General features: G+C 43.2%; 1 protein-coding gene across 4 annotated transcripts in view; it reads right to left on the bottom strand.

Moving 5' to 3' along the window:
* Positions 1-14,800, bottom strand: part of LOC144727958 (PHD finger protein 21A-like) — a 44,741-nt gene that overhangs the window by 28,610 nt on the left and 1,331 nt on the right. For all 4 annotated transcript variants that reach the window (XR_013587462.1, XM_078607109.1, XM_078607108.1 and 1 more), the window contains exons 2-4: positions 13,549-13,602; positions 11,288-11,320; positions 9,931-9,996 (exon numbers count right to left, since the gene is read on the bottom strand). Coding sequence is in view for 3 of the 4 variants with exons in the window: in XM_078607109.1 (XP_078463235.1) it covers positions 9,931-9,996; positions 11,288-11,320; positions 13,549-13,602 (153 nt within the window). In the remaining variant the exon portion in view is untranslated. The remainder of the gene's footprint in view (positions 1-9,930; positions 9,997-11,287; positions 11,321-13,548; positions 13,603-14,800) is intronic.

Here is a 14,800-nt window from a genome sequence, read left to right as displayed (position 1 = left end):
TATATTGTGAACTTCTTTTGCACGTTACGTAACCAACAGTGCTGATCGGAGGTGCGGGAAGAGGCCAAAATTGAGGTATCACGCAGGAGATCCGCCCACCGCGGAGATGGAGCGATGAGATTCAGCTCGTGTGTCGGAGCGAGATGGGGCTGTGGGTAGGCCTTCATCCAACAGTGGATGGAAAATGGCTGCTGATGATACATTTAGCTAGAAGCTGACAGTGGAGGTATTAGCATGACAGATGTGGCATGCTCTGTAATTGAGCGAATAGATGAGATATTAAAAACTATGCCCAAGATAGGCAAGGCATAATGGAAAACGTAGCCTGGATAGACAAGACATGGCCGATGAGAGGGGGGGGGGCGGTTGAGATTTGTGTGAAGGAGGACTGAGGGTGTGTGTGAATGCACGATTAAAACTGGCATGCGACATGAGAAATGGCAGGACTGGATCCATGTTCACAGCTGTCCAACTAACTTGTGCCGATGTTCGCACACACTCACCGCAGGCACATTCATTAGAGCTGGCGTGTACACATCAAGCTTTGGACAGCAAATGGTATCACATAAGCGAAGGGACATGACTCACCCGGGTCAATGGCATCGTAGTGCAATGTGGGCACCTGTAACGTAGCGCTTTGCAGAAAAATTGCAATTGTTGGTGGTATTTTGTTACTGGCAAAGGAGGTCTAATGATGTTGGTGGCTCGTGCGTGGTTTATCAGACGTTACAAATGTCGCACCTGCTAATGTTTAACAAGTTAGCAAGTGACATTTGTTTTGATCGTATTTTCTTAGCCCCACTTTTTCAGCCTTTTTTTTGTTTAGCTCTTCAATCACTTCCTGTAGATTATTACCACCGGCTATTACAACGACTATCCATGACGCTCATATGGTTAATACTTTTACTATGTATCCCTATGCCATCATTTCTCAAATGTGTTTCTGAAGCATTATATTCTTGTGTGTCGGTGAACAGCCTTATAATTTCGAATGTATCACTACGCAATCCCGGTGTCGCCGTTTCATTGTTTAGATTCTTTTTATGCTTTCAACCCAAGTTGAACGCACGAATGCAATTTTATCACTCTTGTCTGTTTGTGGAAAATGGGGGTCATGATAAACCTCGTAAAGATGATCCAATAAATACAAGAACATTAGTGTAACGTTGTGGTGCTATTCGGGACCAACAATATCTAAAAATGGGGAAATTGACCCAACAGTTCTGCAAAACTGGGCGATGAAACCAGGGCTACGAGGTGACGTTATTATCACATATTATCACGTGTTATTATTACGTGTGACATGATAGGACGTCGTTATGAGTGACATCATCTCACGACTTAATGCGCAAGTGTGACACAAGCCGATTATGCGACTTGCTATTATCGCTAATTAAATACTTCCAAGGACCAACACACATCGCAAACAAATTACAAAACCCATGCATGTGCATTATTTTTTGTTGTGCTGTCCATGTGTTAAAGCCTACACATCTGCAAGCTTCGATGGTTGCGTCAGCATCCGCGGAATCAAATGGTCTTTTCTTAGCTTACAAAAGCTGCGGCATATCATGGTCTTTCCATATTGTCTTGCTTTAAACGTCAATGGTAGACATTTTCCAAAACTGGCTTTCCCTTGTGGTTGAAGTTGGCCTTTAAATTGACCATTATTTTGTTCCCCAACCTTCACGAACAATTTGAAAACATTTGCCAAGAGGCTCACAAGTCTGCAATTCCTCAAATCAATATAATTTCCGTGAATGTAATCATTATTGGGGCCACCATTCCGCAACGGAGGTACAGCATTTCGTTTCATTTGTGCACGTAACAACATTTGGACGCCACCAATTACGCTGAACAGATGAATAGACAGAAGTCGGAACAGACTCGGCTGATGAGACTCAGCTCCAATTACCTGAATAAGATAAATTATTGTGCATCACGACACCATTGCCAATTGGTATTTGGGCCTGATTTGGGCCTTACCTCGTATGACTCAACACTGCATTTGTATCAGGTGGAGTGTACAATCAGTAGAGATTGCATACAACAGCAGCACGGTGCAGTCCTGCTATTTCTTCCACGTGCTCTAACAGTCTTAAGAGGTGAACTAAACGAAACTATTTTTTATTTTGACCAGGTAACGTCTCACTGAGCTATGTAGCTCTTCTTCAGAAGCGACCTGGCTATCACAAATGATAGCTCAACGAAGTGGCTTATCATCATGTCGCGTAGAGAGAAAAAACGGAGGGCCCGGAGAAATAATCCACGCGATCACAGGGAGAGCGAGAGAGACACCGCAAACTCCAAATATACAGCAGGCGTCAGGGTCGTGATCGAACCCACAACTTCCTGTCTAGCAGGCAAGGTAGTTAACATCTCACCACGGTGATGATGATGAGAGACACGTAAACTCCAAAATATACAGCAGAGGTCAGGGTCGGGATCAAACCCACGACCTCCTGTATACCAGGCGAGGTAGTTAAAATCTCCTAGCCACCGTGGCGCCAATAAAGGGCATTCACACGCACAGTCCCTCTATCCCCTTTCACACCCCAGTTTCCTCTCATCTATGATGCTGATGCCTATCCAGTCTAGATTATCCAGTTCACCCTGAATTATTTGGGTACCATTTCTAATACATTATTTGCTGGCTCAATTACAGTGCACCCCCACATCTGTTAAGCCAACTCCATCCCTGTCAGCTTTAGCGGAGAGTAATTTAGGCTATATTACTGAATAAAACACCGTGTGTATTTTGCGTGGAGGTACACCGAATGTCCGCTCTGCATCTGGATTCAGACAGAGTATCTGGAAGATTTTACTGTACGCAGCGCGCCGGATAAAAATGTTTACAAGCGCAGCGGCATACAGTACACCGCTCGCTTCTGCCTCTTACAATTTTCCCACATCCAACTTTCCTGTCTCGATCGCAAGAAATCACAATTGCCGCAACTGCTACATTTTGCCCCAACAAGCGACCCGCTAACATTTCTGCAGATAAAGTAAACAAAAATATTCCGTCCGTACCATATGTTTGATAATTCGAATGCGATGGCACGTGTCACATTCCATTCCACCTTGTGGATCAGTGGATGTGCAGTGACGCCCTGAGCCTCTCGCTCGATGTACCTCCACGCTGCGTTCCCGCTTCAAACATCTCCAGTGCCGTTTCCCCTTCACCTTTCTCACTCCACACATCTCCCCACGTTCGCACTCATTAGACAAAAAGCGCTTGCCACAAGTGAACCACGGTACCTTGCTGATCACGTTGAGGAGCACGAACCATCAGGCAAACTCGCAGCAGCTTTTCGCTAAACACTGAACACAGATGTGCTTCTGGTGGCGTCTGGAACGCTCTTCCTTCCCATATTAGGAAGCCACTGGAGAAATGCCCTTTTAAATCATCATCTAGATTGAAAACTAATTTATTTACAACTCGATTTTTGTGTCGAGTTTGTTGTGCTTCCGCCGCACCTCCAATTAGCATGGTTGGCTACGTGTGGTGCCAATGCAGTTAAACACACACACACACCTCTCTCACTGCACACAACCCCACAATGCACCCATTTTCACTTCTCTCCACATGGCCCGGCACTCACGAATAGAACGGCGGCTTTGAAACGGTCGCTGCGATGCAGCAAAAGTGAGTGCCAGGCTACGTTGGGAGCCGGGCAAAGCACGGTGATGAGGAGTGAGAGGCACAATGCTCATTGGAGAGAAAGGCACAGAGATACAGGTTCCAGCGCAGGAGACGTGTGGAGCGGAGAAAGGAAAGAAGCCACGGCATGGGGGATGGATGCAGCAAGACCAGCAGGCACGAGGCATGAGGATGTATAGAGAGAGATGCACACAGCACAAGAGGTATGGAGTGAGAGGGCAGCTTTTAAGAGGGTGACATATGGCATTAGAGAGCCGATGAGAGTGAAAGAAACGCGAAGGAGAGAGAAACAGGCAGCATCTGTTAAATGGCAGGAAGAGAGATTTTTGATCCAACATTTTCTGGCACCGAATATTCAGGGTTTTTTTCCCTCGCTCCCTGAAGAATCTTGGAGGTGACACTCGACTCGTTTAGAGTACCACAGGGCACCAATGTCACGTGACCACTATGATCAAAGGGTGGGAACTATTAAAAAATTAGCGCTACCCGAACCCAACTCGACTTTTAATTGAAAAAATCTACAACTTACAACAAACACATATTTGATGGTAAATAGAAGCTAATGGACATTTTCGGACAGTGAGAATGTACAACGGCTGAACTAGACGTAAAAAAAAACATCACGGGAAACGGGACAACAAATGATAAACAATGCAGTCAAAATGGTACAAATTTTTGATAAAACGATCAATAATTCTCGACTCAAATTGTCATCCCGAGTGGTGACAATTCCTAGAGCACGGTGATGAATTGTTAAACGCTCATTTCTAGCAAGACAGCAAGAGGAACAACTTCATTGTCGTCGTCATCATAACTATCAGCAGCATCCATCGTTACTTATGTATGTTGAACTTCTTTCGCACCGTAACATAGCCCAACTGTGCTAATCCGAGGTGCAATAATGGCATTATCATTTTCAGTGACATTATCAATGTCAGTGATATTATCAATGTCAGTATTGCCATTCTCTTCACCATCATCATCATCATTACCAGCCGAATCATCAGCAGATGCTGCAGTAAATCAATGTTTTCGAGGCAAAGGGTTATTGGATAACACAGATTGTGAAACTACCAAAAACATTGATTGCCTGCGATATGGTGATGAGCTTAAAGTACAATATGCATGTTCCATGAACCGAAAATGTTGCTAAACTTAAGATTGTTATTGCCTGTCATTGCTGAAAGGTGAGTTTACAGTTGTTGAGATTTTTTCTGGCTCAATAAAAACACAATCGCAGCACAATTAGCCGCTGCGGCAGTTAAGAGCAATGGCATAATGGTCACCAGTCTAATCATCATCATGAGCAGTGTATGATGATCATCATCATTGTTAGCATTATTATAAACAAATTTACCCAATAAAAAAAACGTCATATCAACTATGGTGCCATAATGTTGGTGAATTGTCATAATTCTGCTGCAAATCCGATGAAAGATTCTAAAAGCCCAAGACATTCTACCATATTCACAATGTGCATGACAGCACCTAGTAATGAAATGCCTCATGTCTACCGATTTATTAAATATGTCAATCGCTAATTTTTTGTGTTTCTCGATGCCTTGGGTATATGAGATTAGAGAACTTGAGTAAATATGTACGGTCTAAACACGCACATCAATGACACATTCATTTGTTCTAACAACAACAAGAAACCATTGCATCAAGTGTTGTGGCTCGGTATACACAAATGGACGACAATCGCCACACCAACATGAATAACAAAATGAGATATTTAAATGTGTGACCTAAAAACAAAACTAAATAGCCTGCAGCAACATACCTTGATACACATATACATTTCAGCCTAATCATTTTGGCCCAGACACTAAAACTTTCTAAAACCAACACTGCCATACCAAACTATTATTTCTGGTGAGAGCGTGGGATTTATACAAATCTTTCCAAGCCACTTGTAGGATACAATTTTCAATGGTAAACAACCAACTTTGAAAGCACGTTGGTAACAATATTTATTCCGTTTAACACGGAGCAGTAGGGCTTTCACCACCAATATTATCCACGAGGTCTTCCGGGTTAGATCGCGTAAATATAAATGTGTCGTCAAACCTGCCACCACCCGACAGCCAATTCGTGAAAGTTTGTCACGTAAACTAAACGCGCCAATTCGTTACTAGTGCAGCACACGGGTGTGTTGGAGAGTAAACCCTGCTGATTAAACCAATAGTAAACCCCATTGTGTTGTGGGTTTACTCTCCAACACAACGGTGTGCTGTACTAGTCACTAATTGGTACGTTTAGTTTACGTGACAAACTTTCACGAATTGGCTGTGTCGGGTGGTGCCGTGTTTAACGACACATTTAAATATACGCGATCTAACCCAAAAAGACCTCTATCATGGAGAATAGTTATTGTTCATTGCAAGATAAACATAACACATACATTTATATTGCTTGTAGAATTAGTACTCTTTGCTGTTGCTATTACTGTATTTACGATTGCAAAATTATATTCTGTTTTGCTACAGAACATAAATATATTGGGCATTCATATAACTCATGGGAATATACTTAGCACGTCTTGTTAGCATAAAAACACAAGTCACACACGTAAAGGGTGACTTTCCAGTCGACGATGTGGACATCATTGCAAGCAAGAATCATTTGTTAAATATAAAACGTCAATAAACACACACAATCGAAATAAACCCATGCACGTAAAAATACACAAGATCACATAAATACACAACGGAACATATAGTCGTTAACCAAATAAAACGTGGACACGCTAACACAGACGCACCGAAAAAACGCAGCATGAAACAAAAATGTGTAACCGCACACAAATTGCCAAGTACGAACATGTTAACAAGTCTTCAAATGGAATTACTTATGAAAAAATTTAATATATTTTTAACTAGCACATTTATAAATAGCGGCGATGCGAGATGCGCCTCACCAAAGTGTACCCAGCTGCACCCGCTGACAAAAGGAGGCAAGAGAGCGGTGTCACCTGAGGTACCCTTCCTGCATTACACGTCTTGCCCGGGATCACTTTCACCACCACCACCACTAACTACCACAACCAGCACGTGGGAGGAAAAAAAACATCATCAGGCTGCCACGATATTTCTTTTTTCCAATTTCACCCATCAAGAGGGCGAAGGGGGGGGGGGAAATCTTTCGGATTTCCAACAGCCAACAAAGCATCACATGACCCAAGTGAACGGTTTCTAAAGACAGTACCAGAGACAACTTCTAAATTATCTTCAAATGGCCGACTTTATCCAACACCAGAGATTGCGCTCTTTTTTTGTGTTCGGTAAAGAGTGGTTACCTGGATGTCAAAGCACCTAATATGTTCAGTCAATTTTTACCCCCAAAAAACAGGACGAGGCCTAAATAAGAGAATATCAGCAGAGTTTAGTCGACTTAACACTGATAGAAAATAGTCATTTAAATGTTTTGTTTATTTTTACAGAGCTCAGTAATGAGAAAGGCGTGAACAAACCATAACGAGAAATCCTGCCTCTGGAAACCATAACCAGATAACGATGCCCTCATCTTAACCTGAATGCATGACTGCATTAGACCGCACACACAAACTCAACGTTTTCTCATTGCTACGACATGAAGGATTACTTTGCTGTTCGAGTCATTCGTTCCGATTGACGTTTACAACTTAAAATGGTCGCTCAAAGCACGGGGGGTTGGTGGGACTCCAAACGATGGAAATGGCGTTATTGCGTTGGAAGCCGACTGCAGCTCATTTTCAAGCCCGTCATTTCAAGGCGCTGGTTTAGTGCTTGGACGTGGAAAATGTAATCTCTGAGCCTGTGATAGCTTATATTGTTAACAGCTTGGTAGGTTAAGCGATACACATTTCACCAGGCCACACACTGCACACTCAACGATGTACTCTCTCAGGTCGTGCGCCAATTGAAAAAATAAAAAAACCTGTTTCTAAAAATACCACGGGACAGATTTTCATAATTCTCAAGCAAAACAAACACTAAGTGAAGAGTTAACACCAAAAACCACACGCGTACATAAATGCATGCAGCGAGTGCCACCTTAATCCTGTCACCAGAACACGACAAAAAAAATAAGCTCTATCTCTAAACCACCTGTCCCACTCCATGGCACACGAGCATGTACGCATTCAGCAAGCCCATTTTCCATCCAAGTTCAAGTCGTAAAAAGGCTGATCCCAAACCATCGTAACCCAGGCAAGATGCTCAACCACAGAAAACAATTCGGCGAGGCTGTGATTTTGACGAGAGCAGACATTGGCTTTGCTGGCCTCAATAGGCACTCGCTAACAGCACTCGTCTGGACCATGTGACCAGCTTAATAAACAGCGGCCCTACGTTTGCGCTTACGCGTGTACACGTGCGTGTGCAATAATCGTTACCCATGCATCTTCCCGTCAGCTGTAATTATAGTAATTGTAGCTGCCAAGCACTATGCACCATGTGAGTATTCGCATGTCCACAGATGCAAGCTTCCATACCCTACCCTGAATGCAAACTAATAAAATACCAAAAAACATTAATGAAACCAGTTCCGTAATTGAACGTTAAAAAGTTAAATTATGTTTATTTAGTGTTTTTTTTACTTAGTTGTAAAACTTACAATAGATGATAACATCTGTGGGGAGGCCACGTCGTTGGTCGATAAGATCACATGGGAGAGTATCCTCACATGCATTACATAGGCGCCTTACGACGGCGCCGCTGTGGCGAGATGTTAACTACCTCGCCTGGTATACAGGGGGTTGTGGATACGATCTTGACCCTGACGCCTGCTGAATATTTGAAGTTTGCACATTCTCCCCATGGTCACGTGCATTTTTCTCCAGGTCCTCCGGTTTTTCCCTCCACATTTAGAATCAACATCATGCGTTTAGAGTATTTGACTGCTTGAAATTTCCAGGTCATAAGCCACTTCGTTAAGCTGTCATTTGTGACCAGGTCGTTTCTGAAAAATAGCTATACAGGTAAGTGGGCCTAACCTGGTAAACTAAAAATTGTTTACTTTAGTAATTTCACAATTCAACATTGCTGCTGTCCTTCCTGGAGTTCGCCGCTCTAAGCGCCACTTTCCCCACAAACAATATCCATGAGCGTTATCCACATTCATCACAGTTTCACACGTGGTTCACAACATTATCCAATCATCACATGCTAACGAAATACAAAACGCAACGATTATACCTTCCCAAAACTTTCTGTTTGGTCAGTGTCAAGGCACCAACATGAGCAAAATATTTCTCTCCAAAATGAGGCGGTGCTCATCTCATTGTAGAAACATCACACAAGTTTAGGAAATTCAACATTCTCAAGCGTCTCCACAGGCTGTTGACGTCCCCACAAAGTGGTACTTAATTTACCGGACTCGGAGGAATGATGGGCCGAGTCAACCCCCCAACAAGGATTTTAATTCGCAACTTTCTGATCGCTCTACCGCTAAGCCACCAGGTCAGATGCCAAGGTACACAGTATACGAGACTGTACTTCAAATATGAGAAACTGGTATGGGCCTTTGACCGTGAATGGTTAAATCACTTTGTTCGCCAAGGATGGTTTATATATTTGTAAGTGTTTATCACGGGGTGAACAGTAATGGAGAACTTTCGGTTGACCCTGATGTGTCACCAAAGCAATCAACCTCCAGATGGAAAATTGCTAAGGTTTTGCGCTTTGGATTTTTATAGACTTAAGCGTAAACTCCACTAGAATTGCGTAAATGGCGTTATTATAGCCCTTCTGGAACATTACTAGAATGTAAATGAATCTATCCCATCACCAAAAAACTACAATCGCCAATAAAGACATTTTAGGCAAAGTCCCTTCTTCACAGCACGTGAAATCAATCTCCTCCCTCATGACTGCTGACATGTATATGCCACCGTGCTCCCACAATGCACTCCTGCCAGGATATAATTTTTTCCTCAATAATTCCTGATGACCGAGCTCTGATGCATGCAACGATGATACAATGTGTAGGTAAGCGACTAAGTGGGGGGTATCTGTGAACAACACACTGTGGTGCTTTTCCTTACACCACATTCACGTCAAGTGACATGCGAACATATCACGGTCAAATATAACAAAAACATATATAAAATAACCGCATCACGTGACGAAGAACAGGTTTGGTCACGAGACCTCGTGCACACATGTGCAGCGGGCAAGATGGAGAAGTCGTGAAACGCAAATGAGTATTTTTGGTGCGGGTTTTTCGAGCGGTGCACACGGTGACCGCTGGTGTTTTGCGAGCGCCACGTGCTGGTGCGTGTGCTGCACCTGCTTCTCGCTGAGCGCCGTGATGCGCGCCTGCCGTTCGTGCAGCTGCTTCTTCAGCTCCACGTCCTGGCGAATGGACACGCACAGGTAAAGGGATGTGGCCCCGCACACTCCTGGTGGCGACACCCAGACTCTAAACAAGCTTTGCTCCGGTCACCCTCGCAGCGCCGGCTTTTAGCTGGCAATCGAACATACATGGAGCACTGGGGTGTGAATATCCGTGGCACAACGCAGACATACATTGAGCGGCAGGAGTGCATTGTGATGTGAGACTAATGCACAGTACATGTCATGAAGGTTACCGCATCGCGGGCTTTCAGATGTGCTTCTGCGGCCATCTGGAATGCTGTTCCTTCCGATATTAGGAAGCCACTGGAGTTACGCACGTTTAAATCATCTAGATTGACCAACATTCCTTTAGAACTGCTTTTTGTGTTTAGTTTGTTGCCCTTCCACCGTCACCTCCAATGAGCATGGTGGCTACGTATGGTGCAAAAGAAGTTCAACGTACACACAGACATACAAGCTTGGACTTGGGCACAGATGGACTTGAATGCGCATGGTCAAGAACGAGTGCGAAAATTAACAAGTGTAAACGTGAACCCACAAATAAGTACACATGTGGATAGGAACAGACACAGATTTCAAACACTAAAATGATTAAGCCTTAGTTGTCAGCACCTCCATAATTGTCACATTTAAAGATGAACACAGACATGTGCACAGACATGAATACAGCCAAACTCTACCACACAAGGATATAAACTGACCGAGATTTTAACAAACCCACGTGAACATACATAGAAATGAACAGACACAAATGTCAAACAACAAAGACATGAGCATATATACATTAACATATATATATACACAGGGCTACGAGTCTAAAATATGAAAACATACAGATTTGGTTACACACACAGAGATATGTGCTACAGAAAGGGCACACAAACAAACACAAAAACCCCCCATATAATCTGGAACGGACTGTTGGGGCAAGTGCAGTTAGTGAATAGCACCTATGAAGGCCGGCACGGCACACTAAGAGGTAGAATGGCCAACACCACGCTCAGCTGCCTTTATCTCCCCAGTGGTGATATTTACGCAACACACCAGGTACTCATTTGAGGCTTAGTCGACCTAGGGGAGGCCCAGGACCAGTTCAGATAATCATCACTGGTGTTGGCCATGAGCTGAAATCAAACTCGGGTTGCCAGTTTTGTAGCGCAGCGTGGCACTAACTGCTACACTGCTGCTCCCACACACAGATGTTAAGAGTTGTAATAAAATAATGTGTTATACATTTTACTGCAAGTTTCAAACATTTATGACTTGACAGGTTTTTTTATATACTAACCTGTGGATCCTGCTTGATCTGTGACACCAGTTTCTAAAAAGAAATACATCTGAATTATAACTACGTAGCATTCGCATGTTAATAATAACAACTCTGCTATATGCAAATTCGTGTTTTGGATTTTGTGCTTACATACACAATACACTGTGTTATGGTAATATAATTAGGCAGGTAGAGAATTGCAAGTTGCCAGTAGCAATGCTTTGAAATCAGCTGTCAATGCAAAGGAAATAATAACCATCTTTTAGAGCAAGCAACAAGCCCTGTACTTTGATTAACCATTTTAAGTTGTGAACATCAATTACAATTAATGGCACAACAACAAAATCAACTTCATCTCACCAATTTTTTTTAAAAGTTTGGTTTGTGTACAGGCCAATGCAAAAATACATGACTTGAGTCAAGACTAAGACTAGGATAGATTGTGTAAGGAGTTAATTTGATCATAAAATGTAATGTGTAGATAAACTATAGGACGAGGTTCATGGTGTGCTTTTGGGAAAACGAGTGTAGGTTTACAGCATGGAAGGGGGTGCAATTATGACTTTTGAATAGAGAAGAGGCCGATAATAGAGGAAGCATACAATAGAGAAGAGCTGGGGAAATGCAGATGATCGTTGTATTCATGTTGTTGGCTTCAGGCAAGCATATGATTATGTTAGGATACAAGGAGAATGACATTTTATAGGTGGTTCATTCTAGATTTGAAGTTTTCGTGACTGCAAGGATCCATACTCATTGGTTCTTTCGGTAAAGTCACGTAGGCGAATTATTTTATTATTATTTTATTTGTATTCTTATATTTGTATTTTTTTCACCTACGTGACTTTACCGAAAGAACCAAAGAGTATTTTCTCGGTGGTTGTGGGATTCCAGGTAAGATAAGCAGACTGCTTAAGAAATTGTATCATGGGCCTCAGAGGTGCGAGGAGGAGAAATATCCGAGTGACTTATGGCATCAATGTTTTGCGCATTGTTCTGCTCGACTGGATAGTTTTATGAATATATGGATAGTTGATATGGCATTACATCCATGGGTCACAATGGAAACGTATGTGGTTGATGATATGCGAGTGAGGACCTTGGTTAAGTAAATGCAGTTTGTGACAGTTTTAGACATCGGGGCTAAGGTATTAATCACACAGTAAGACTCGTGTTAAGACTACAGTCTTAACGTGAACTTACATACAAAGGAAGTGTACGGATGGACTGCATACACCTCGATCTGAAATGTCAGTCGAAGACTGTGGAAGAAGTGAGAATATGGAGGCAGTAGAGAGCTGTGCATGTAATAATGGCAGCGATGTGCATACTACATAGAGAAATCAAAATAACTGCATCAGCATATAGATAGATCGTTGTTGGACTTTATGAACCACTTTGGAAGAGTAGAGACATCCAATTTAGTGATGGGTGTTTGAGGCAGAAGTAATATCCTTGTTTCTGTATGGGCCAGGGTAAAGTTGAGTCGGCCACATGTATAGAACAAAGTACAGGTTGCCAGGACAGCCATTGGGAGTGGGATTCTGGGGCTCAGAGATTAAGGGGAAAATAAAAATCTGAATAATGGGCAGGTCTACATGCAGATGTTAAAGGTGTCAAATTTACAACTGTGGCCTGCAGTCGAAAGAAGCAAAGGTGAGGGTTGAAAGCATCGCCAGTAATGAGAGAGATAAGTGCTAAATTAAACGATCAATAACATTTCGCCGTTCGAAAAAGATTCGAGCCTCGTGCGTGAAAAGGATGACTCAAACATGTCTGGAGTTTGTGGCTACGATGACGAAATGTTGAGTTAGAAATGCGGTTATGGGTTAGTCGCAGAGTTCAGCGTAGGATTGAAACTAGTATTTCGGACTAACGTTAAAACCAAAAAGAAAATGCTTGATTTTAAGTACAGGACAAGGGTTCATTCTAATTCAGAGTTCAGAATACTGTACTGATGTCAGGGTTAAATTGTACAGTTAACACTCTGGTCATGGTTAGAACTCGAGCGAAAGCAAAACTTGGCTCTGGTTCTGTTCATCACTGATATCACGTCCACAAAATACAATTTGAATGTTGTAAGAAGGCAACGAGCAACTCCGACTTCTGGCACGGTGAACGCGTCTGTGACGGCTCTTGAACAATGAGCGCAAGTTGAACAAATGGTCTTATTTTGGTTGACTGGCATCGCTGTGAAATCGCGACTTACACTATTAACATCAAATTCCCTCCCCCGTCGCCCCCTGGTGATACCGGCCTTTCGCACCGCTCACACTCACCTGGTGTTGCTGAATTTCGTGCTTGAGAGCGTCTTGTAAGGTGTGAAGCTCCATCTAGGACCAAGGCAAACATACACAATCAAGCTTAACACTACAGTACATTGTAACACACACACACCAACTACCCTATACAATGTCTTATCAGGCACGCAGACAATAATGCAAAGTGGGCAACTGCCGTATTATTCAAAGTGTAATAGTTCCCGTGGTAGAGCGACGCATTATCGCTATCACTTGTCCTTCACAATGCGCACACAGCAGGACAAGTTATACATCAACGCACAACTAAAGAATGATTTGCGGCAATGTCCACATTGATGTGCGATGCGTTTAACGCAGTGCGCGTCACGCACAGCGCTATGAGAGACGTGATTACGAACAACACCATTCCAACCCCTTTACTTTATCCAGATCCTCCTTACTCTGTATTAATTATCTGCGCTAAAAAAAAATATGAGGTTGTACTGTACTCTTTCCTGAAATGTGTGTTAAGAGTGCCGGTGCATTAACCCGACGCTCAACGTGCAATAATTATAGTTCTTATTCACAGGCTGGAGATACGAAAAAAGCGTCAACTACATGAACTCTACCCGGTTAAACTTGCAGAGGGATGTTGGTTTCAAAGCGTGGACATCGTCTCTCCCTCCCTATCTCTCGCCTGACCAAATAAAGCGACCCTGGTGTTGTTGTTGTTAACTGAACGCAAGAGAGCGACACGCATCACAACCATCAGCAGTTTTCGTGACTTCGGCGTGGAGCAAGCCTCGAGACTAAACGAGTCGCTGGGGTTTTCCTGTTCTCCTCGTCCCTGTGCGTGGTGGTGGTTGTGGTGGTTGTGTGGGGGGCTGCTGCTGCGTTGATGTTGTGTGGAAGCAGCTGTCTCGTCTGGAGAGCTTTTGAGTTTTGTCCGTGTGCTCTTTGTGTGTCCCCCACGCTCACAGCCAGCAGCAGCAGCCCCCTTTTGTCAACCCAGCGTCCGTGTGTTCTCTCTTTTTGTGTTGTTTAAATGCGCTAGATGGACGTGTGCGTGTCCTGGGGTTGTTCGTTGTTGTGTTCTACTGCATCGGTTGTCGGGATTGGTGGTCGTTGTTGTTGTGCGCGTTACATCTGTAGCGGATATGTTGAATGTTATTTCCCATTAGCTCGCTTTAAAAAAATAATAATGTATCTTTTGTTTAGAGTCCCGTGGCGTGCCATTTTTATCATGTGCCGTCATTAATAACGCAATAGTTCACTATTGTGTCGCGTTGAC

The sequence above is a fragment of the Lampetra planeri genome, chromosome 27, assembly GCF_965212315.1.
Source record: "Lampetra planeri chromosome 27, kcLamPlan1.2.h2, whole genome shotgun sequence".
In the NCBI taxonomy this organism is placed as follows: Eukaryota; Metazoa; Chordata; class Hyperoartia; order Petromyzontiformes; family Petromyzontidae; genus Lampetra; species Lampetra planeri.
Note: the sequence above shows the minus strand (reverse complement) of the source record. Positions and strands in the feature narration are given on the sequence as shown.